General features: G+C 40.3%; 1 protein-coding gene across 1 annotated transcript in view; it reads left to right on the top strand.

Moving 5' to 3' along the window:
• The window catches only part of CFAP54 (cilia and flagella associated protein 54), a 310179-nt gene that overhangs the window by 54629 nt on the left and 231553 nt on the right, over positions 1-23997 (top strand). The window contains 4 exon segments of the mRNA XM_021092730.1: positions 6556-6684; positions 7048-7174; positions 12592-12678; positions 12771-12892. Of these exon segments, the coding sequence (XP_020948389.1) occupies positions 6556-6684; positions 7048-7174; positions 12592-12678; positions 12771-12892 (465 nt within the window).

Here is a 23997-nt window from a genome sequence, read left to right as displayed (position 1 = left end):
TGTTCTCTCCTCTTATGGTTTGATGACTGTCTTTAGTGTTGTATTTGAGTTGGTTTTCCTTCTTTATGTGTGTATCAATTGTCAATTTTTGGTTTGCAGTTACCCTGAAGTTTTGATATAGGAGTCTCTCTCTATATATATATGAGGTTGTTTTAAGTTGTTGGTCTCTTAATTGCAAGTGCACCTCCAGTGTCCTGCATTTGTAACCTCCTTTTCTCAGAATGTCTGATTTGGGTGGCATATTTGTATGTGGATGATTTCTTACCTTTACTATATGTATGCCTTTACTGGTGAGCCTGTCCTTTGTAATGTTTGTGTTTGTAGTTGTGGCCTTTTCTCTTCTACCTAGAGAAGTTCCCTTAGTATTTGCCACAGAGCTGATTGAATGGTGCTGAATTCTCTTAGCTTTTGCTTGTCTGTAAAGCTTTTGATTTCTCCTTCAAATCTGAATGAGAGCCTTGCTGGGTGGAATAATCTTGGTTGGAGGTTTTTTCCTTTCATCCCTTTAAGTGTATTGTGCCACTCCCTTCTGGCCTGCAGAGTTTCTGCTGAAGAATCTGCTGATGACCTTATTGGGGTTCCCTTGTATGTTATTTGTTTCTTTTCCCTAGTTGTCTTCAATATTTTCTCTGTCTTTAATTTTGGTCACTTTAATTAATGTATGTCTCAGGGTATTCCTCCTTGGATTTATTTTATATGGTACTCGTTGTGCTTTCTGGATTTGAGTGAGTGATTCCTTTCCCATGTTAGGGAAGTTTTGGGTTATTATCTCTTCGAATATTTTTTCTGTTCCTTTCTCTCTCTCTTCTCTTTCTGGCATCCCTATAATACGGATGTTCATGTGTTTAACATTGTCCCAGTGTTCTCTGAGACTGTATTCATTTCTTTTCAATCATTTTTCTCTTTTCTATTTCATATCAGTGGTTTCCACTAGCCTGTCCTCCACCTCGCGTATTTGTTCTTCTGCCTCCTATATTCTGCTCTTGTTTGCTTCTAATGATTTTTTAATTTCAGTTATTGTATTTTGCATCTCTGCTTTCTTAATCCTTAAATCTTGTATTTCTTTGCTCAATGTTTCTTGTAATTTTTCACTCTTTGTCTCCAGTTCATTTCCAAGGTCTTGTTTCATCTTCTGTATCATCAGTATAAAGTCCTTTTCATGGAGGTTGATAATCTCTAGTTCACTTGGCTGTTTTTATGGGTTTTTTCTTACTCTCTTATCTGAGTCATAATTCTTTGTCTTTTCATTTTGTGTTGATTTTTGGTGTGGTCTCCTTTTTGTAGATAATAGAGTTGTAGCCTGTCTTACTTCTGATGTCTGCCCCCCTTGTAGCTGAAGTTGGTACAGGGGCTTGCTGTAGGCTTCCTGATGGGAGGGTCTGGTGCCTGCCAACTGGTGGGTGGAGCTGATTCTTATCCCTCTGGTGGATGGGGTCTCTGTGTGAGATTAGAGCCAGCTGTGTGCCTAGGGGGTCTTTAGGCAGCCTGTTTTCTGATCGGTGGGGCTGCAATCTCACCTGGATAATTGTTTGACCTGGGGCTTCTCAGTGCTGATGGGTGGGGTCAGATTTTCCCAAAATGGCCACCTCTATAGGAACACACACTGATGATTATTCCAGAGACCTCTTCCCCTAATGTCTTTCCCCCCCAATGAGCCACAGTCACCCCTTTTTTTCCCAGGAGATCCTCCAAGACCTGCAGTCAGGTCTGACTCAGATTCCTGTGGCATCTCTGCTTTGCCCTGGGACCCAGTGCACATGAAAGCCTGTGTGCACCTTTCAAGAATGGAGTCTCTGTTTTCCCCAATCCTGTGGAGCTCCTGTGCACAAGCCCCAGTAACCTTCAATGCCAAATGCTCAGGGGGCTTCTTCTCCCAATGCCAGATACCCAGGCGTGGGGCCTGACTTGGAGTTCAAAAGTCTCACTCCCATAGGTGAGTCTCTGTGGTACAGTTACTTTCTAGTCTGTGTGCTGCCCACCCAGGAGGTATGGGGTTGCCTATATTGCATAACTGCCCCTCCTACCATCTTGATATGGCTTCCTTTTTGTCTTCTGGAGTAGGATATCTTTTTTGAAAGTTTCCAGTCTATTTGGTTGAACATTGTTTGGCATTTGGTTGTAATTTTGTTGCTTTTATGAGAGAAGTTGAGCTCCAGTCCTTCTACTCTGCCATCTTAATCCCATCTCCTCCCCATCACTCTTTGAGAAAAAAAAAAAAACATCATGGGTAGAGTTGAAACTCACCTCCTCTACTAACTCCTCTTGATCACTTAGCTTTTCCTCCTACTGAGCAGTAACTTCTGTTGTAAATAAAATGATTATAAATTCCAGACATTTTAGTGATTTTATTATATAGGTGTATATTCTTAAGCAGTATTGTTTTAAAATTTATATAAATAATGTCATACTGATTGTATTTTTTAAAGGATTTAAAATTTTATTCTATGTGAAAAGTGAAGCCATTGCATGGTTTTTTCTTTCTCTTTTTAAAAAATTGTATCGGAGTATAGTTGACTTACAATATTGTGTTAGCTTCAGGTGTACAGCAAAGCACATCAGTTACACATACACATATATCCATTCTTTTTCAGATTATTTTCCCATATAGGCCATAATAGAATATTGAGTAGATTTCACTGTGCTTTATGGTAGTTCCTTGTTACTTACTGATTTTATATATAGTAGGTTATATATACCAATCCCAACCCCCCAGTTTATTCCTCCTCTCGTATTTCCTCTTTGGTAACTAGAAGTTTTATTTCAAAATCTTTGAGTCTGTTTCTGTTTTGTGAATAAGTGTTTTTTATCATATTAAAATTGTATTCCACATATTAGTGATTTCATGTATTCATCATTGTCTGACTTTTTTCACCTCGTATGATAATCTCTAGGTCCATCCACGTTGCTGCAAGTGGCATTGTTTCATTCTTTTTTATGGCTTTTGAACTACTGCTACCGTGTTTAAATTAGAGCAATACACTCTTTCCTTGAGATGGTTTGTTGCCTTCTGCTGGTATACTGTCAAAATAAATATAGAAGTCTATGATGATAATGGTGTGAATGGCACCCCTAAAATTGTGCCATACACAACCTGCTCAGCTGTACAGGGGCATGTGGTAGAAGTAGTAGGGTGATTCACTTGTGTGGTCTAGGCAGAGCAGTTGGTATTGGGAGACTTGGAGTTGAATCTTGACTTTAATGTGTGATCTTGAATAAACTATTTCCTCTGTTTGAACATAAGTGTCTTCCTCTGTAAATTATAACAATAGTATCTATTCTACTGGTACTATTTAAATTTAAATTAATATTGGTAATGTTGTGGAAACCAGTAACGGGCACAGGTGGCAACTCAGTGTTTCACGAAGGGCACTGAATGTCCACTTAGAGCCTCAGACCTATCTGGAAGGTAGTAAAGTGGGAAGAAGGGGTGAGAATTTATCGCAAGGATAGTCCAAAATCCATATGCTCACCTAGAAGAGTCTCTTGGTGGGATAAAGTATATCGCTTGTGTATATACATGCCACTATTTAAAAAATACGTGAGGTGCTGTTATAATTATATTTTTAAAAAACTTTAAAGTTGTGCTGAATACATGACAGCTATTTTTGGCAAATGGATTATAAAATTTTAATAATTAATCAATGCCTCATAGGATTATGCTAATTTAAAAATTTGTCCACTTAAACATTTAGCCCAGTACTTGGAACGTGTTTTTGAGTTTGTATGTGTGTGGTGTGTGTGTATTTTGGCCACGCCCACAGGATGCAGAAATTCCTGGGCCAGCGATCAAACCCAAGCCATAGCAGTGACAATGCTGGATCCTTAACCGTTTGGCCCAAGGAACTCCCAGAACTGTTTGGCCCAAGGAACTCCCAGAACATGTTCTAATTAAATATTAGCTGAGATGATGAAAAGATGATGGTAGTGGTGGTGAGGATAGAATGCAGGCATGTGGGGGGGTCTTTGAAACTTTTTGGTGTTGAAAGGTATCCTTAGAGACTTCTGTGTGTGGCAAAACGGAAAACTAGATGACCCGAGAACCCATTTGCTACAAAAGCCCTAGAAATTTTGGACAGAATGGAACAAATATCCCCAAGCACACTGCAGAGCTCACAAGAAATGAAGGTAAATCCCAGGGGCCAAAATAGAAAGGGGAACTGAAAACCAGAATGGTAAGTTTAAGAATAGATGCTGCTGTAGATTGATGAGCACAGTTACAAAGAAACTTAGATGCCTAGCCATCTAGGAATAAGAAATGGGCCTTGAGCACATGAAAGATGGGGCTTGGAACTCAGACACATTAAATTAGAACCTACAAAAGACTCCTCCTAGGGAAAGTTAGACTAGCAAAATATCTGCCTGTGTGATGGGGAGGTTTCTCCATTTGGAGAAAGTAAGAAGTGAAGTAAATGGGAGAAAGTCTCTCTTCCAAATGGTTTATAATTTGGGGCTGCCCTCCTGTAAGTCTGTTATTCAAATTTATATCACTTGTACTGCTTGGGAACCTCCCTGAGCCTCTCATTCTTTTTTTCTTTTTTTAATGGCTGCACCTGCAGCATGTGGAAGTTCCTGGGTTGGGGATCAAACCTGCATCTCTGCAGCAACCTGAGTCACTGCAGTCCTATTCTTAACCTACTGTGGCACAGCGTGGACTCTGAGACTCTGATTCTTGAATGGCTATATATATCTTGAATTAATGTGTGTAATCAGATTACCTATCTTCCAGAATGCAAGGATGACTTAGCATTAGAAAATCTATCTATAATGCAATGTGTTGCATTAGCAGAGGAAAGGGAAAAAATATGACCACCTCATGAAAGAGATGCATCAAAAGCATTTGCCAGAATTCAACAACCATTGTTTAAAAAATAACTCTTAACAAGTTAGGAATGGACGAGAACTTCTGTATCCCATAAAGGGATTATTCAAAGACCTTTAATGACTGTTATAGCTATGGTAAAAGATTAAGAGCAGTCCCTTTATACTGATGTAACAACTTAAAGATATCTGTTATTCTTCGTAGCAACATGTCCTAGAGGGGCTTAGACAGCTATGTAAAAACAGAAATCAGGAAAAGGGTGTAAGGACTGTAAAGGGAATATCAGTCTGGTATAAATATATTGCACATTTTTTTAGTGATAGCAGTCTAAACATCCCTCAGCTTAAAGTGGATGAGTACCTTGTGACATGGTCCTTAGTGCAGCGCCGTATCATGTTATCTGTGAAGATGAATGAACTGAAGTGGTCTTGACTTGGGTCAGCTGGGCGTCATTGCCCTCCCCTTCTACGGTTACCTTCCCACTGCAGGGAGAAAGCCTGAGACTGCTTTTCCTACCATCTCATTTCCAGATAGTTCTAGGCTAGTCTTCCAGGGAGGGGCGTTTGCATGACTTTGTAATGCACAAGGGTAGAGGGAGTTCTTATTTTGCAGAGGCGGATGGAAGAAGTTAAATTTCCAGCCTTGCCGAGCAAGCCCTTACAATTTACTTGTTTTAGTGTAGTAGATTCTTGAGGTTGTCAGCTGCCTCCTGGATATTTAGATTCCTGCATGCAGTAAAATTATCACGGGCAGCTTTGTTATGCTTTGCTCCCCCAGGCCTTCCAGCAATGACGGTCACCTCTGGGTCTATGTATTAAATCCCTCTCTTCTTGGAAGACCTAGAGTTGCCCTGTGTTTCTAACCAAACCCTGACTGACCTACTGCGTTGCACACACCAGCAGGAGGTTTCAAGGACACATGGCTGAATGAAAAAAAGTGAATCACAGAATTTACAAGAGAAATAAAAAATATGCAAAGCAGTAGTGCATATTATTAATGGATGCATGCACAAGTAGTAAAAGTTTAAAAACATGCAAAAGAATACGGTGAAAACCAAATTCCAAGACAGTGGCTCCCGCGAGAGTCACGGAAGAGGAGCGTCCTTGTGAACCTCATGCAGGGGATTTCAGCGGTCTGCGTGCAGGTGCTGTATTTGCCACACATTTTCTGAAAACAAAACTAGAACGTTTGAGCAAAGCTGGATGCTCTTCATGTTATTCTCTGTGTTTGTCCCTCTGGGAGGATAATGACAATGAAAAGGTATTTACTTCCTGAAAATCATAATGTAGACCATTGATCTGATGGCCTCCAAATTTCCAGCTCTGAGATTCTGAGATTTAATGAAAATTAACTTGCAAAATAAATTATGTGAAAATGAAAAATTATGGGTTGCACTTAAAAAATTTACACATTCATTTGGTATGATCAGAATTTTGAAAACCGTAAAAGGAAGTTATGTCCATGTTTGTGAAAAGTTTAATTTATATTTGGAAAAATGATGAATGTATTTATTTCACCTTTATTCATAGATGAATGTATGTATTTCACCTTTATTCATAATACTATTCCTTGAATCAAAGATGAACACACTTAGTAAGAAACATAGCATTATTGATCTTGGATAGACTATTTAAATTTATTTGGCTTTGAGTTTTTGTTAAAAGAAGTTTGGACGTGTTGCATATGATTTTCTCTTAAGTTTTGGCTTTTCTGTTTTGTTTATAAAATTCCTTTAGAAAAAACCTGAGGAACAGTTACTTTTGGCCTATGAACTTCTTGATAAAGCAATTGATGGAGTAAATTTGAACTGCATGTTAACTGCTTTGCCAAATGGATCATCAGTGGTTGACCATTGCTATGCCATGGTGAGAATGCGAAGCTCTTACATTAAAGTTTTACTTAATTGGCAAGAGGGCTGGCCTTGTAAGTAGGTAAATAAAGCATGGTTGGTGGTGGCTTCCTTCTCTTAGGCCGGTAATATATTCTCCCTCTTCCCAGTAGAAATCAAGGAGGGTGAGGAGTCTTTGAACCTGTCATTGAAGCGGCCACTGGGGAATATGAAAAGCAGATTCTATTAATGCATAAGCCACTTCGCAAAGAGTTGGGAAGTGAGCAGAATTTAATGCCTACGGGTGAAACAATAGCCTGAGTGATGACAGAATAGAGCTATTTTTAGTGTGTTTTGATAATCGTATTCCTCTTAAATTTTGACTCCCATTCTGCCAAAGCACACCAACTATGTAGACGGAGACCTGTGCAAACCAGTCACACCAAATAGTTTCATGATGGATTTGCATCTTGAGCTAATTCAAGCCCAGCACCGAATAGCCGTTCTGCTTCTTGACCAATTGCAAGGTAATAGTCATTATAGCAAATCACTTGTTCTGGATCAACTTTAAGACAAGTTCGGGCGTTCCCGTCGTGGCTCAGCGGTTAGCAAATCTGACTAGAAACCATGGGGTTGTGGGTTCGTTCCCTGGCCTTGCTCAGCGGGTTAAGGATCCGGCGTTGCTGTGAGCTGTGGTGTGGGTCGCAGATGCGGCTTAGATCTCGTGGTGCTGTGGCTGTGGCGTAGGCCGGTGGTACAGCTCCGATTCGACCCCTAGCCTGGGAACCTCCATATGCCGCAGGAGTGGCTCAAGAAAAAGGCAAAAAAAGACAAGTTCAAGTGTAGAATCAATTTGATTTGTAAATAATATCCTTTTAACTAGTAATTTTCCAGATAAAGGTCATTATTTTATTTTTTCTTCTCTGCTGAACATTAATAGGTGTCTTTCATTATTTCTTTATATCTTCCATAGCAAATCAGTTAGTAAACTTCTTAAAAATTAAATTGTCATAGTAAATTATTGGCATTTTCTTTATTTAATTAAACAAACATTTATTGAGTACCTGTCAAGATCTGGGAACCGTATTAGGCTTGGTCCAAGTAGGACACAGTCTAGGTAAGTAGGCCCACTGTAGCAGTCAGCGTTGATAAACACGACCAGCGAGCTAAGCGTGTTTGTCGTGGGTGCTCAGAAGAGTATCTGCAACAGACAAGGAGGTCAGGGTTGGCTTTTTAGAAGAGGTGATTGTTGGCCAGAAAGCTAGTACATATTTTTAAGAAGAAGATCGAAAAGGAAGCAGTCACTTTGGATAGAGAGAGTTGCCTTTAGCAAAGAGGAGGCAAATGATTGTATGGTGAAGCCTTAGGAACTGCCGGAATTCTCTGACGTCTGTAGTCAAGAGCACATGTAGGGAGTTCCCTGGTGGCCTAGGTGTTCAGGATCTGGCATCGGCACTGCTGTGGCTCTCCACCCCTGGTCTGGGAAACTTGGCATTCCATGGGCACAGGATTGAGGGGGAAAGATCATGTGTAGGGGCTGACACAGATAAATTTAGAGCGGTAGATCCCAGGTCTTGAAGGGCTTAGAGGTTTATCTTTTATCCTGAAAGCTACTGAAAAACGTTGAAAGACATCTCTGACAGCAGTGTCAGAGGACTGATGAGTTGGATTTAAGTTGTTTTGCCTCATCAGTAAGTAAAGAGGTCACAGCATTAAAAAAAAGATGCCAATGCTAATACTAATGTGCATATAAATAACACAATTACTCAAGTTTCAGAAAGATTTCAAACATCATTAGGTCTAAAATCTCTTCTGTTTGAGGTTAATTTTTTTTTTTTCTTCTTAGGGCCGCACCCACTGCATATGGAGGTTCCCAGGCTAGGAGTCAAATTGAAACTACAGCTGCTGGCCTACACCACAGCCACAGCAACCTGGGATCTGAGCCGAGTCTGCAACCTACACCACAGCTCATAGCAATATGGGATCCTTAACCCACTGAGCGAGGCCAGGGATGGAACCCACATCCTCATGGATCCTAGCTGGGTTCATTAACCACTGAGCCACAAAGGGAACTCCATGTTTGAGTTTAAATTTTGATAAAGCCAAGTTACCCCTGGCATGATTATAGAGTCAATATTCAATTTTGCTACCACCTCCTCTGTTTAGATTATTGAGTAATTATAGGACAGAACTGGGTGTGCCAGCCTAATGTGATTTTAATCTCTAACACATTCAGATGTCACATCATAAATAGCCCTAAATAGATTTAATCAGATCCTGGTTAATTAAATAATTTTTGAATGCAAACCTTTTCCCCCCAGCTTTTTAAGATCTGATTGACATAGAACATTATGTAAGTTTAAGGTGTACAATGTGTAAATTTGATACACTAATATATTGCAAAAGGATTAACTCATAGGGTTAGCTAACACCTCTGTCATGTCACATAGTTGCCATTTCTTTTTTGTAGTGAGAACATTCAAGATCCACTAACTTAGCAACTTAACGTATATACTATAGTGTTATCCATGCTATACATTAGATCCCCCAAACTTATTCATCTTATGACTGGAAGTTTGTATACTTTGGCCGATATCTCTCCCTTTCCCCATTCTCTCAGCCCCTGGTAACTACCATTCTACTCTCTGTTTTTATGAGTTTGGCTTTTTGAGATTCCACATATAAGCAGTACCATACAGTATTTGCTTTTCTCTATATGACTTGTTTTAATTAGCATAATGCCCTCAAGTTTCATCCATGTTACTGCAAATGGCAGGATTTTCATGACTGAATAATGTTCCATTGCCAGTGTGTACTATTTTGATTACTATAGCTTTGCAGTATAGTTTGAAATTAGGAAGTTTGATACAAGCAGTTCTTTTTCAGGCACTTTTGTCCATGAATTGATATATATATGTCTATCTCACAAGTGCTTTCTGATATTGGTGATTCAAATTCCAACACTTTGAAAGTACAAAGTCCTACATGTTATTTTTGTACTTTCCTTTTTCTATGTTGAGAAATCTGATTCCCAGCTATCAATGTAGTAACTCATTTGCTTTATCCTACCACATTAACGAAGTACCTCCAGAATTAGTAAAACAATACCACCATTAACGGCAAACCTACTAAGTCAATTCAAGATATCTTTGCAGTTCATTTTGATTTTGGAATATGTTACTCATCAAAGAACTATATTCAACTTTACTTGAATTAATTCTCTTTTTTATGCTTGTGTTAATGGTTTGATAAATGCTTAGAACCACTTGTTTGTATTTGTATCTGTTTACACAGAATTTCCTTTTCCCCTTGTTCTTTTTATCCTTTTATAGTTTTCATCCTTTTATGGTTTATTTTTTAAACGTTTACGTTGTTTAAAAAACTGTTTTGTTTGCAAAATAAATAGTTGGAGGGAAGAAACTAATAATTAAAATATCTCTATGTTAAATATAAATTGAAAATCCTTATAAAGTTTTTCTAATTAAAAAAAAGTTTTTCTAATAGCTAAATGAAGTGATTTAGAATAATATCCTTGAGCATTCTTTAGTTTAAAGAGATTTGGATCAGAATTGCAGTTCAAAATGTAAATGGCATTGGTGTGCAGGTTTTCTTTTTTAAAAAAGAAGCTATCTTATGGATTATCACTTAGTAGCTGTATTATATTCTCTAGTTGAGAAGTAGAGTCTGTTTACTCATAGAGTTACTAAATAGTTCATTCTCTGTCATCTACAAATCTTTAAAAACCAAATAATCCTCTGAGGTTTTTTTATCAGAGACCGCTTAAAATATTGACAGGATTTCTCTTGTGGTGCAGTGGGTTCAGGATCTGGCATTGTCACTGCTGTGGCTCAGGTCGCAGCTGTGGTGTGGGTTCAATCCCTAGCCCAGGAACTTCTATATGCCGTGGGCACAACCAAAAAAAAAAAAAAGAAAAAAGAAAAAAAAAAAGAAAAAAGTGTTGATGGTAGACTTGAGCTCAGATTTAAATGGAATTAGCTATTATTTCTTTGCAGTATCTCTGGGACTGCTTGATGTTTTTCTCTGCTTTATTGAACTGCCATCCTAGCACAGATTTTCCCTTTTTCCTTCTGTCATTCTTCACTCTTAGAGGCTACAGTCTGACAGATGTTGCCTAAATACTGCTTTTGTCATTTTTATTCAAGAACCTTGCAATAGAATAGTTCCCTGTTAATGACCTGGGTGCTGAATGGGACTCCCGTATTGGGCGTTCATTCAGTGTTCTCACACTCTCATCCCTCTTATTACCAATGATTATAATCACGAGAGTTGCCACTTAATTAGCATCTATAATACCCTAGGTACTGAAAGAATGATGCAGTATTTTCCACTTGGTGTTGCTGTCTCCATGCAGTTAAAATTTCCTTATCCTTTGCCATTAAAGAAATCTTATATCCTTGAACAGTGTCTGTTGGAATCTTTGCATTAATCAGTCATCATCCCATGGTGACTCGAGTGCATTAGCACAAATAATTAAACCTCAGGAAAAGGGGTTTGTTGTAAAGTTACTGCAGGTACCGTCGCATGCCTTTAAGGACAGAAATAAAATATTGCCAGGTCTCTTGAGGACCAGACCTGGAAAATCAAGAATCAGTACAATATTCTCTGTCTCCCTGGATCATCTTCATCCTCTTCTCTCTCATTTTGCTGCCTCTTTCCCGGACCACCTTGATGGTCAGTCCCAGTTGCACACCAGGATCTCTCACTGCCCACAGTCAACTGGCAATAATTTGTGTGTCAGCTGACAATCTTGAGAGAGGCTCTGATTTTATCAGCCACAGCTAGAGGAGGGAACATCTTCATGTGGTACCCAGAGCTCTTGCAGGAACCATGGATGAAGCAATTTTTTTTTTTTTAAGGGCCTCACCTGTGGCATATGGAGGTTCCCAGGCTAGGGTTAGAATCAGAGCTGTAGCTGCCGGTCTACACCACAGCCACAGCAACACCAGATCCGAGCCGCATCTATGACTTAGACTGCAGCTCATGGCATCACCAGATCCTTTACCCACTGAGTGAGGCCAGGGATCAAACCCGCATCCTCATGGATACTAGTTGGGTTCTTAACTGGCTGATCCACAATGGGAATTCTGTGGATGAAGCAATTTTGAAAAGTTTATGAAAAGGGAATGTGAACAAAAGTAGGTTGGGTCCTATTTATCACCTTTCAAGCTGATTTTATTTAAGGTGAAACAGAAAATCAAATATTCTTGGAGTTCCTATTGTGGTGCAGTGGTTAACGAATCTGACTAGGAACCATGAGGTTGTGGGTTCGATCCCTGGTCTCGCCCAGTGGGTTAAACGATCCGGCGTTGCCGTGAGCTGTGGTGTAGGTCACAGACACGGCTTGAATCTGGTGTTGCTGTGGCTCTGGTGAAGGCTGGCAGCTGTAGCTCCGATTAGACCCCTAGCCTGGGAACCTCCATATGCCACAGGAGTGTCCCTAGAAAAGGCAAAAAGACAAAAAAAAAAAAAAATTCTTGGAGTTGCTGCTGTGGTGCAGTGGGTTAAGAATCCAACTGCAGCAGGTCAGGTTGCTGCAGAAGAGCTAGTCTGACCCTCAGCCTGGCACAGTGAGTAAAAGTATCTGATGTTGCTGCAGTCGGTCCCAGCAGAGGCTTGGATTCAGTCCCGTGTGAAATTCCATATGCTGTGGGTGCAGCCATTTAAAAAAAAGATAATAAAATATTGTAATTTGAAAATTCTTGGTATCCTCAGGTATACTGTGGTAGATAAAAAATAATTTGATAATGAAACTGTACCATAATAGATTTTGGGGGGAGAATTTTTATCTATTAATGATAAAAGGTGCTATATGAAGAGGAAGCAATAGTTGTACAAATAAACAGTAACTCTTTAGTGTTTAGAAAATATTCCCTTTCTTGGATAGAAGCCTAATTGTAATGGGATTCTCCTCCTCCTCCTTCAGTTTTGCAGACCCCAACTGTTAGAAAAAATGTATCTACCACAGGCCCGGAGAAGCTAAAAAACTCTGGAAGCCCTGATTGTTTTACAGGTAATTGAAATATGGATAAACTGGCTTTGCACATTTTTTAAAAGACAGTTTTTATGTCTCCCTTTTGGTAAAATGTTTGTTTGCCTTTACAGAATTAAGTGTAATGAATAAAATAAGGAAGAATAAGCTATCCAAAGCAATTTACTTGATGCAGAAAGCTCTTCTGATGTTTGAGAAAGATGCGACCTGTTCATCTGTCCATAACTTCTTGATGGTAAGAATATATCGTTCCTTCTTTGAGTCCTGACAGGCAACCCCTGTTGAAAAAGGATGATGTATTTCTCTTTGCCAAAAATAATGTGTTGCCCTTAACATGAGACTATGAACTTTCAGACCCACCATGTCTAGTGCTGTCTTTGAAGGTCTAAGCAGGGAAAACTAAACTGTATCTCCTGTCATGAACTCTCCTGAAATGAGAGATTCTTTCTCTGCAGGAGGACCTTATAGAGGACGCCAAATAAAATCAGAAGAATTCAGAATGAGGTAAATGGTAGAATGTAAGTGACCCTCTGCCAAGATAATGCATTCCTTTCCAGGGAACTGAAATGCTTAAAGTCCATGGACTAAGGTACCTTCTCTCAGATGGAATATTGTCAATTTCCAGACCAACAACCTTGCTCTTGCTGTCTCCGTCTGGCCTGGATATTGTTCTGTCTTCTCACTGTGTCATCATATGTTGGCTTTAGAGTCTAAATTCCTGAGGGGATCGCATTTCAAGTTATGCGATCTTCATTTTTGCCCCTGCGTATCCCTCACAAAAGTGTGATTGTGTTGGCTGAAGGAATGGCACCTGCTGAGGTAGAGAACACATGTAGCTTGACTGGCAAGGGAAAGAAAAGAGAAGGTCAAAGCTAGGGGCCGGAGATGGCATTTAAGAAGAGTTTGACATACAGTGGAGACTCTTGGTAGAAGAGGGGGGATGAGATTGAAAGCATGTGTAGAGTGATTCATTTCAGTAGAAGGTGGGCTGCAGAGCAGACCCCTCATCCTCTGCTACGGAAAGGAGGGACAGATGATGCAGGTTTAAATACGTATGTTGCCATGGCCGCAGAGAGTTGAGTGGACGCCTTCCTATCTCAGTCATCTGATAAAGACGGAGGCAAGGCCAGCAGTGCAGAGGGAGGGCGGGCAGCTGAGAGAGCAGGTGATTGGAGAGGAATGGACGAGGGAGCTGATTGTCAATGCCTTGAAGTCCTAGCCGAGGTTGAAAACCCGGGACTTTTAGGAGGGCCTGTCTGCATGGTGGTATGATATTATCTTAGTGGAGTCGTATTAGTACCTGTGACAACAGAATATTTGTGACAGAGGCTTGTGCTAGACTCAATTTTTGAAAACAAGTATTGGTTAAGAGTTCATAATGAATAATGAGTGGAGGTTGATTAGGGAAAGGAAGTGACACCATCAGGGCTTTTAAAGACCTGGAGACTACAGAGATGTCAAGAGATTGGGTATCTCTATGAGGTCAGGGACCTGAAAGTCGGAATCTGAAAGAGCTAGAAGGCTAAGTGACAAGAAGTAGAACATTGGATATAAGATTTCTGAGATGTTGTACTTCCTGATTACAAGTCCATCGCTTCATTCATCCAACAAATGTTTTTGAGCACCTACAATCCATTCAGCAAATGTTATATTGCAAATTGACAGTGTGCCTGGTGTTATGCTGATACAGGGGGAAAAACAAACAAACAAAAATCCTTTCTTTATTCAGCCAATACTGATGGATTGCCTTCTCTTTCTGGTCTCTGCCTTCAAGAAAAATCCAGGCTATGGGAACATAAACACGCAGGTCGATGGTTATGAGTCATTGTCAGAGGAGCTTTAATTGCAAGAGTGCCTAGGGAATTCAGGAAGGGAGTACCTCCACCAACAGTGGGGCATGTCTGAGAAGCATCCAGAAAAGATGACATGGAGGAGAAAACTGAAAGACGGGCAGGAGTAGCCAGAGAGAGCAAGACAGAGGTGGAAAGGACATTCAAAGCAGAGAGAAAGACTTGTGCCAGGGTCCTGAGACTAGAAAGATCCTAGAATGCTTGTGGTCCTAGAGGCCATTCAGTGCGACAGGAACTTACATGCGATGCAAAGCAGCGGAGGCTTTTGGAGAAGATGGTAAGAGGCGAGACCAGAGAGAAAGAGAGTCTTGTTCGTAAGTCTAAGGATTCTGGACAGATAGATGCTCTCATGGTTCAAGTTGGGGGAGTCCGCCCTGGCGGTGTTAGGGAAGAGTCTCATTGCCTTTGAATTTCTAGCATTTGAATGAAGGAATTTAATGATGTGTGTGGCGCAGTCGTAGCTGCCCAGGCCCAGTGATGTCTGATCTCTCCTGGAAGACCCCTGGGCTGTGTTCAGATCCGTTTTCTCAGCAGATACTTCCGTGGCCACTTACTACTGCCAAGTGCTAGGAGGTCATCAGTATCTCAGTCCTATTTCTATGGCAAGTGAAGCTTATCTTTCTTTTAGAACCGTTTCTCTCGGACTCTCTTATGGCCTCTCAGAGTCTGGAGAGAATAAAGCCTCTGGAATTCTCCTTGTTGTTTTATGGTGACTCAGTCTTGTCTTTCTTCTTCCTTTGTGGTCACTCTGTGACATGTGGAGTTCCTGGGGATGAGGGAGGAGATCTGGACCAGGGATCAGGTCCCAGCCAGTTGCACCCTGTGCCACAGCTACAGCAGCGCAGAATCCTTAACTCACTGTGCCGGGCCGGCGATCGAACCGGCGTCCCAGTGCTCCAGAGATGCCACTGATCCCACCGCCCCATGGTGGGAACTCCAGTCTCCTCTTTCTATTATGGTGATAATATGCTCGTTCCCTTCCTGTGTCTCTGTCTTGCTCCTGTTGGGACTGGGAACTCCCTGGAGATGGGGGGAGGCTGAAATTTTCATGTTCATCCTCCCTTCCATTTATTAAATGAAACTGTTTCAACTTAAGAAAAATTCCAAGTATAACCTCCTCTTAGATGCGTGAGAGGAATTTAGAGGCTCGACTTTTTATGAAGGGCCCTCTGTAAGGATTGTCATCAGCTGGGAAATGTTGAATATTTATTTAGAAGTCCTGAAATCTTCTCGAGCCACCTCTGCTCCTCCATGGCAATTTTTTATCCTAGTGTTAAAGCTTAATGATCAGTCCTCGGGGTGCTCTCATAAACAACGATGTTATGGCTCAAATAATTGCCAAACTTTCTTTCCTTAAAGAAGACAAATAAATTTCTTTCCCTTGGCAATCATTTTCTTTGTGGCTGTATCACAGAATGTTTTTCATTATCATGATCGAGTCATAAAATTATCCCCAAATCAGTATATAATATGTCACCTGATACCATAAAAGAGATTTGAACAGCCTGGGTCTTTTCAGGACTCTTCAATAATTCATATCCTGTTGTGGTTTTTCAGAAGTTTCCTGACCTTGTAGAGATGGATTCTCTCATCAGGTGTCTTTTTTTATTCCAAGTCCACTAAAAGAGGACCAGCTTGTAGCCACAGATGAGGGACAAACCTTTGCTAAGAACCTGTTAGCTTTCCAGACGAGTCAGCTGGCTTTTCCTCTGAGTGAAGGGGGTTTGTTTTTCTCATTTTCCTGTCTTAGATGACTTCTGGACGTCTACATTGGCATTTTGCACAGTAGAGCTCAGATTTATTTTGAGGGATTGCATCTAGAATAAACCTGAGATGCCCCTAATCTACCTCTGATCAAATAGATCAGTTAGCATAGGGCTTAATGTCATCGTTCTGAGTTCACTTAAGAGTCCATCAGCTGAGCATTCAGCATTTGCTGAGCAATTTCTCACCGGGAAGAGGCAGGAATACGCCTCAATCCAAGTGCTAAGGATACTTGGGCAGGGGTGTATATCGCTGTTTCCTGTTCAGCATCCGTTCCCCTTCCAAATGTCACCTTTAGAAGAATTTCTTCTTCCCTACTAGGTGTTATTAGGTGGGACCTTTCAGGGGCTCTCTTCTCTGCCAGCCCAGAGGAGGACCAACGATGCAGGCGGGGCCCACTGGTTGCTTCCTCCTCGGAATCTGAATTCCAGAGGGATAAAAAGACGGAAACCAGTCAGCATTTGTTCATCCCAGCGCCCGTGTCCTGATCCGACTCTTTGGGTTGTGTTCTGTAGATGCTCCTGCCTCTCTGGTCCTGCTGTGGTCCAAGCCTCGTCTTCCCACTGCTCCTGTTGCAAAGAACACTAACTGACACGTCTAGTGCTCCCCTGGTACTATTTGTTGAAACTTAAATCGATAATTAACATGATCTTGGCAGTTCCAAAATCCAGTCATAGTGCTTTAACTCTAAGCATAGGAGCATCATGGATTCGCAGATTATTATTATGTTTGTAATCCACACAGAATCTAATTTTATAGTCCTAATTTGGAAGCAGAACCAATGAAGAAGCCCAGGCCACTAGAAGTTCTAATTACTCTTGGCTCTAAAATTTCTTGAACTATATCCTCATGGCCCTTAAATACCATTATATTAACTGTTAGCAATAATTTGATTACCAAATAAAATGATGTTTCCTATTTTATAGCATATTAGTCAAATCAATTCTGTTTGCCTTTTAAGGAAGAAAAATAAATAAGCCAGTTTTTCTTTCCCCGAGGTCTTCTCGGCTCTTTTTAATTGTTCTGTGATGACGTCTTCCTTATAGAGAATAAAACCCTTTCTGATTCTGACCCCCTCTCTTATGAGGTTATGTTTTGACCCCCATTCTTTAAACTCCTGGCAGAAGGTTTTAGCATATTTACGTCTTAGGATTTATTTCTGTAAAATATTTAAGGTTATTGCATAGAAAACTTGATCCAGATTGCCTTTCCATGCTTCTTTTTAACTTCATTCTGTATTAAGACAAAAAGTTGTAGTGGTTTGGGATAGAGTGCTCTTGGATTAGAGTTTTGTTTCTGGCACTGACAAGCTGAATGACCAAGGTCAAGTTATGTATGTTCTCTTAAGTTTTGGTTTCCTCATCTGTTAATCGGGAGTTCTTGGGAAGATTCGATGAAATGATACATATAAAATGCTTAGCATTTGGCACAGAATAAGCAGTCAGGAAATATTAGCCATTATTATTATTATTACTACTACTACTTTTTTATCTTCCACTGTTTTGTATTTCACTCTGGAATATTCATATTTTGTTATAGCAGAATGATTTTTGGTGCTCTAGATATATTTTTCTCTACCAAACTCCACATTTCTTTCTTTTCACTTAGCTCTTATAATTTATATACATTTTTCTCAGCAATGTTCTTGGCCAGGATTCTTTTTATCTCCTTCTGAAACGTACATAATATTGTTGAGAACCCGGAATATACCTTGGGAAAGCTACTAGCTGAGTGTCAATATGGCACTTTATCATTCCAGTCTTATGATAGTTGTTTAGGTGTGTCTTAATCATGCCCTTCAGAATTGCATTGTATCTTTCCATGGGTGTTTTGCTGCACTATGGATGTTAAACCATTTTTGAATGTATTTAATGTCAATCTGTCACCGTATGCACTGAGTAACTTATGAAAAGAGGCAGGTCACAAGCTTTTTCATGGAAACTATAGGCAGAAAGATTTACATTCAGAAAGTACAACTTTGGACTTCAGTACTATTGTCTTGCAGCTTCAAACAATATGGTTTTTTAAATTATTATTTTAAAATTATAGTTGTATAACATTATATAAGGCATACAGTACAGTGATTCACAATTTTTAAACATTCTACTACATTTATAGTTTTTAATTATATAGTTACAAAATAATTGGCTGTATTCCCTGTGCTGTGCAATATATCTTCTAGTTTCTTTTATGTATGATGGTTTGTACCTCTTAATCCCCTATCTCTACCTAGCCTCTCCCCGTTTCCCTCTCCTCACTGGTCACAAGAAGTTTGTTCTCTAAATCTATAAGCTTCTTTTTTGTTGCACTGGCTGGTTTAGAAGAATATCTTTTGTTGGATATACAGGCAACACGTTGGACATGGATAGGCAACAGCCACATGCATATTGATAACTTTCTCTTTCAAAATTGTGTAGAACTTATTTCATGGGAATTTTTCAGAACTTCTTTTCTGCTGTCATTTTCCCCTCCTATTTGAGGAACTGCCTTCAAAAAAAAAACCCCTAATCAGGAGTTCCCATTGTGGCTCAGTGGGTTAAGAACCCATCTAGTATCCGTAAGGATGTAGGTTCGCTACCTGGCCTTGCTCAGTGGGTTAAGGATCTGGCATTGCCAAGAGCTGGGGTGTAGATTGCAGACGTGGCTTGGATGCCTCGTTGCCGTAGCTGTGATGTAGGCCAGCAGCTGCAGCTCTGATTGGACCCCTAACCTGGAAACTGCTATATGCTGCAGGTATGGCCCTAAAAAGAAAAAAAGAATGGTTAAGACATAAACAGAAAATTTTAAACTTGCTGTCTTAAAATGAGGTATAGTAAAAACTATCCTCTTTTTTTTGTAATTTTATTTATTGTTCATTCAAAACACACTTATTGAGCCCAAAGAGGTAAAGCACTGTCCTTGCCACCAAGACACACTTATTATTTAGAGAGTTTGGACAGTCACATAAACAGATCCCATATTGTGCTGTACCTGCGCAAAGAAAGGCTGTGTGAATGAAGGCAATGAGATCCTGAATCCATGGGACTTATCTTGGAAGCAGTTAGAGGAGCCAGTGTTTGAGTGGGTCTTGAGGCACAGAAGAGACTGCAAGACCCTCTAGAAAGAGGGAATGACAGAGGCAAAAACTTAGAGGTATGAAAGAGCATTATCAGCAGATGAGTGGCTTTTTTTCTCTTATGAAGGATGTTTGATAGGGAGGTAGTTCTGGGAAGAAAAAGAGAGAGGGAAATGAGGGTGGAAAGAACAGTTGTGATCAGAATAAAATGGACTGTGGGGGGAGTTCGTGCTGGAACAAGTGTTGGAGGAGCCATCGGTGGGCTAGAGCTTAGGAGGAAGCGGGGAGGCTGATTTACTTATCTACACTGGTGGTTCCCAGTCCATGTTGTACTTCAGAGTTGTCCTTGGCATTTGTTGATGAGACAGATGTTCAAGGTCTACCCCTGGAAATTTGTATTAAGTATATTTGGAGTAGGGATGGACCATCTTAACTTTAGAATAAACTATAGAGTCAAAACTGATCAGGAACCAGATTTGAGAAATGTCTGTATGTTAGCCCATGGCAGACACCAGGAAGCTTTTTTCAGTCTCATTTGGGTTCATAGATACGCAGAGAGAAACTTCTAGATAGGGTCAGATGATATTAGTGTCCAGCTGGTTCATTGGAGAGGAACCACCAAGGAAGATTTTGGGAATAAATGTGGTCAGCCCAGGGCAGTTGGCCAGTAAAACTGAGATGAGGTCACAGGCAGTCTGTGTTAATATTAAGACAAGTGAGCCAGTGCTGATGGTATATTTTACAGGCTCCGAACCTTTAAATTCCAAGGCATTGATCTCCTTCCCTTGTGTTGCCTAATTTTTCCTTAGACTGATTTTACCCTGAAATATCTTGGTCTCCACAGCCCGTGATGCACATGAAGTCACATTAGCATTTAGTGGTCAAAATAAAGTTTTCATCTCCCTTCTGTTCAGGTAGGAATTTCTTCTCTCCACATTTTCCCACAGTTACCCTGGGACTCCACCTGCCTTTTTAAGCTCTGCCCTCTTTCTTGCAAACTCCTGCCTGTCAAGGGAGCCCTGCTCTGCAGGCACATCTGTCCCCTAGGAGAGGTAGAGGATGGAGGGGCGAATGAGCCTGTGCCCAACCCTGTGCTGGCTGTGTCCTCTGGGCTGGCCTGGCACAGCTCATGTCTGCCCTCTCTCCTAGTCTTGTATACCACCAGATTCTTCAACATCTGGTCCTTACCCTTGTTTGCATCCATCTTCTCCACTTTCCCCTCAGTTTGGTTGAACAAGTAAAATGGAGATTGCTAATAGAGAATGGCAGGTGCATCCTAGCCCTGTGATTGACTTATTCACTCCGTGATTCCACAGTTATACTGAAGATCATGGGTATATAAATTAGCCTTTGGGTCCCAATGCCTAAGGTCTTTGCTATGTAGGCTGTAGAAACATGGTTACCATAGAACACATCCCCTCTCACTTGAAGGAATGATTGTCCCATGCACATAGCTAACTAAGATTCTTGAAATGCAGATGCAAGAAAAAAATTTTTCTTTTGAAGTCTCCTGACACAGAACAAGTAAAATTAAAAATCACTTGCTATTACAGATGAATTTTAATCACTACTAATGATTTTAGACTTTAATGTCACCCGTTTCCAATAAAAAATAAAAATGAGGATTCTGATTTAAATTTTGGCCAGGCTTCATTATCTTAGGAAAAAATATATGACCCTATAGTTCTATAATATATATTCCCACAGGGAACCGATTTACTCACTCAGCTTTAAATATCACTTTGGGAGTTCCCATTATAGCTCAGTGGAAACGAATCTGATTATCCATGAGTATGCAGGTTCGATCCCTACCCTCACTCAGTGGGTTAAGGATCCTGCATTGCCGTGGCTGTGGTGTAGGCCCAAGGCTACTGCTCCTTTTCGACCCCTAGCCTGGGAATTTCCATATGCTGCAGGTGTGGTCCTAAAAATAAATAAATAAAGATCACTTTGATGCGTGACTCCCACAACCTCTCTCCAGTCCTATCCTTTGTTTTGAGCTTGAGTCCAGATTTCCAAATGGAAATTTCAAACTTCACATGTAGGAGAGGAGTTGCCATCATGGCTCAGCGGTTAACGAACCCGACTGGGATCCATGAGGATGCGGGTTCGATCCCTGGCCTTGCTCAGTGGGTTAAGGATCCGGTGTGGCTTGGATCTGGTGTTGCTATAGTTGTGTTGTCAGCTGGTGACCACAGCTCCTATTTGACCCTTAGTCTGGGAACCTCCATATGCCACGGTTGCGGCCCTAGAAAGAAAGAAAGAAAGAAAGAAAGGAAGGAAGGAAGGAAGGAAGGAAGGAAGGAAGGAAGGAAGGAAGGAAGAGAAAAGAAAAGAAAAGAAAAGAAAAGAGAAAAGAAAAGAAAGATAGGTAGGAGAAACAGCACAGGATTTTATATTAGAATGAACTGCACTTGAAATTTGGGAGATAGACATTTTGTCTTCTCATTTTCAGGATTTCTTTTCTTGTGTTTATTAAACTGGCTGGAATTTCTAGAGTGAAAAGGGATAGCAGTATTCCGTATCCTTCTGAGTTTTATTGATGATTCTTTTAGTGCTTCACTGTTAACCATGATTTTGGCTATCTAATAAAATTAATATTTTTTTTTCATGCTAAAGAGAGAACTTTCCTAGTTTATGGAGGTTTGCCCCTCCTCCCAGCTTCGTTGAGGTATAAGTGGCAAATACAATGCTAATAAGCAATGTGGTGATTTGATGTGGGTATACATTGTGAAATGATGACCACAGTCAGGTTAATTAACACATGTATCACCTCACAGAGTTAGTTACCTTTGTGTCTGTGTGTGTGTACGCGAAAATTGTCAAGATCTATTAGTAAATTTCGAGTATACAGTGCAGTATTATTAACCATGCTGTACATTAGATCTTTAGAACTTATCTGTGTTATAACTGAAACTTTGTGTCCTTATCCCAGTGTCTCCCTGTTTCCCCCCTTCTCTCAGCCCATGGTAGTCACCCTTCTACTCTGAATCTATGAATTTGACTTTTTTTTTTTTTTTTTAGATTCCACGTATAAATGGTGATATGCAGTATTTCTCTTTCTCAGCTTGGTTTATTTCACTTGGCATCTATCTTGTTACAAATGGCAGGATTTCCTTCTTTTTTTGGCATTTTTTTTAGGGCTGCACCCACAGTATATAGCGGTTCCCAGGCTAGGCTACAGCTGCTGGCCTACGCCACAGACACAGCAATGCACGGCTCAAACGAGCCGTGTTTGAGTCCTACACCACAGTTCACGGCCATGCTGGATCCTTAACCCACTGCGTGAGGCCAGGGATCGAACCTGCAACCTCATGGTTCCTAGTCGGATTCATCTCTGCTGCACCGCAATGGGAACTCCAGGATTTCCTTCTTTGTAAAGGCTGCATAATATTCCATCACACACACACACACACACACACACACACACACACACACACACACACACACACACAGACATAAACACACCCCACATTTTCTTTATCCATTCGTCCATTGATGTATATTTAGGTTGTTTCTATATCTTGGCTATTGTGAATAATCCTGCAATCCTGTAATGAATGTAGGAGTGCAGCTATCTCTATGAGATAATTCCTTTCCTTTGGGTACATATCCAGAAGTGAGATTGCTGGATCATGTGGTAGTTCTGTTTTTAATTTTGGGGGAACTTCTCTAACCTTTTTCATATTGACTGTAGCAGTTTAAATTCTCAGCCATAGTGAACAAGTGTAAATGAGATTGTTTTCTTAATTTCCTTTTTGGATAATTTGTTATTAGTGTTAAAAACCTTATTGGTTTTGCTTATCAATTCTAACAGTTGTGTGTGTGTGTGTATTAAGTCTTTAGTGTTTCCCACCTATGAAATCATGTCATCTACAAACGGAGACTGTTTTCCTTTTTTTTTTTTTTTTTTTTTTGTCTTTTCTAGGGCCACTCCCACAGCATATGGAGGTTCCCAGGCTAGGGGTCTAATTGGAGCTGTAGCTGCCAGCCTGCACCAGAGAGCCACAGCAACACGGGATCCAAGCCGTGTCTGCAACCTACACCACAGCTCACGGCAACGCCGGATCCCCAACCCACTGAGCAAGGCCAGGGATCGAACCTGCAACCTCATGGTTCCTAGTCAGATTCGTTGACCACTGTGCCATGACGGAAACTCCTGATTTGGATGCTTTTTATTTCTTTTTCTTTTCTGATTGCTCAGGCTAGGATGTCCAGTACCATGTTGAATAGGAGTGGTTAAGTGTGGACATCCTTGTCTTGTACCTGATCTTAGAGAGATTGCTTTCAGCCTTTGACCACTGAGTATGATGTCAGCTAGGTTTGTCATATATGGCTTTTATTATGTTGAGATATGTTTCTTTTATATCCATTTTGTTGAGAGGTTTTTTTAATTATGAAAGATATTGAATTTTGTCAAATTCGTTTTCAGAATGTACTAAAATCATGATATTAATTCTTTATTTTGTTAATGTTTCACATTTATTGATTTGTGTCATATTTATGTTGAACCATCCTTGTATCCCAGAAGTAAATCCCACTTGATCATGGCTTATGATCCTTTTAATGTACTGTTGAATTTGGTTTGCCAATATTTTGTTGAGGTTTTTGCATATATGTTCAACAGCAATATTGATCTGTAGTTTTCTTTTTTTTTTTTTTTGTCTTTTT

The sequence above is a fragment of the Sus scrofa genome, chromosome 5, assembly GCF_000003025.6.
Source record: "Sus scrofa isolate TJ Tabasco breed Duroc chromosome 5, Sscrofa11.1, whole genome shotgun sequence".
Lineage (NCBI taxonomy): Eukaryota > Metazoa > Chordata > Mammalia > Artiodactyla > Suidae > Sus > Sus scrofa.
Note: the sequence above shows the minus strand (reverse complement) of the source record. Positions and strands in the feature narration are given on the sequence as shown.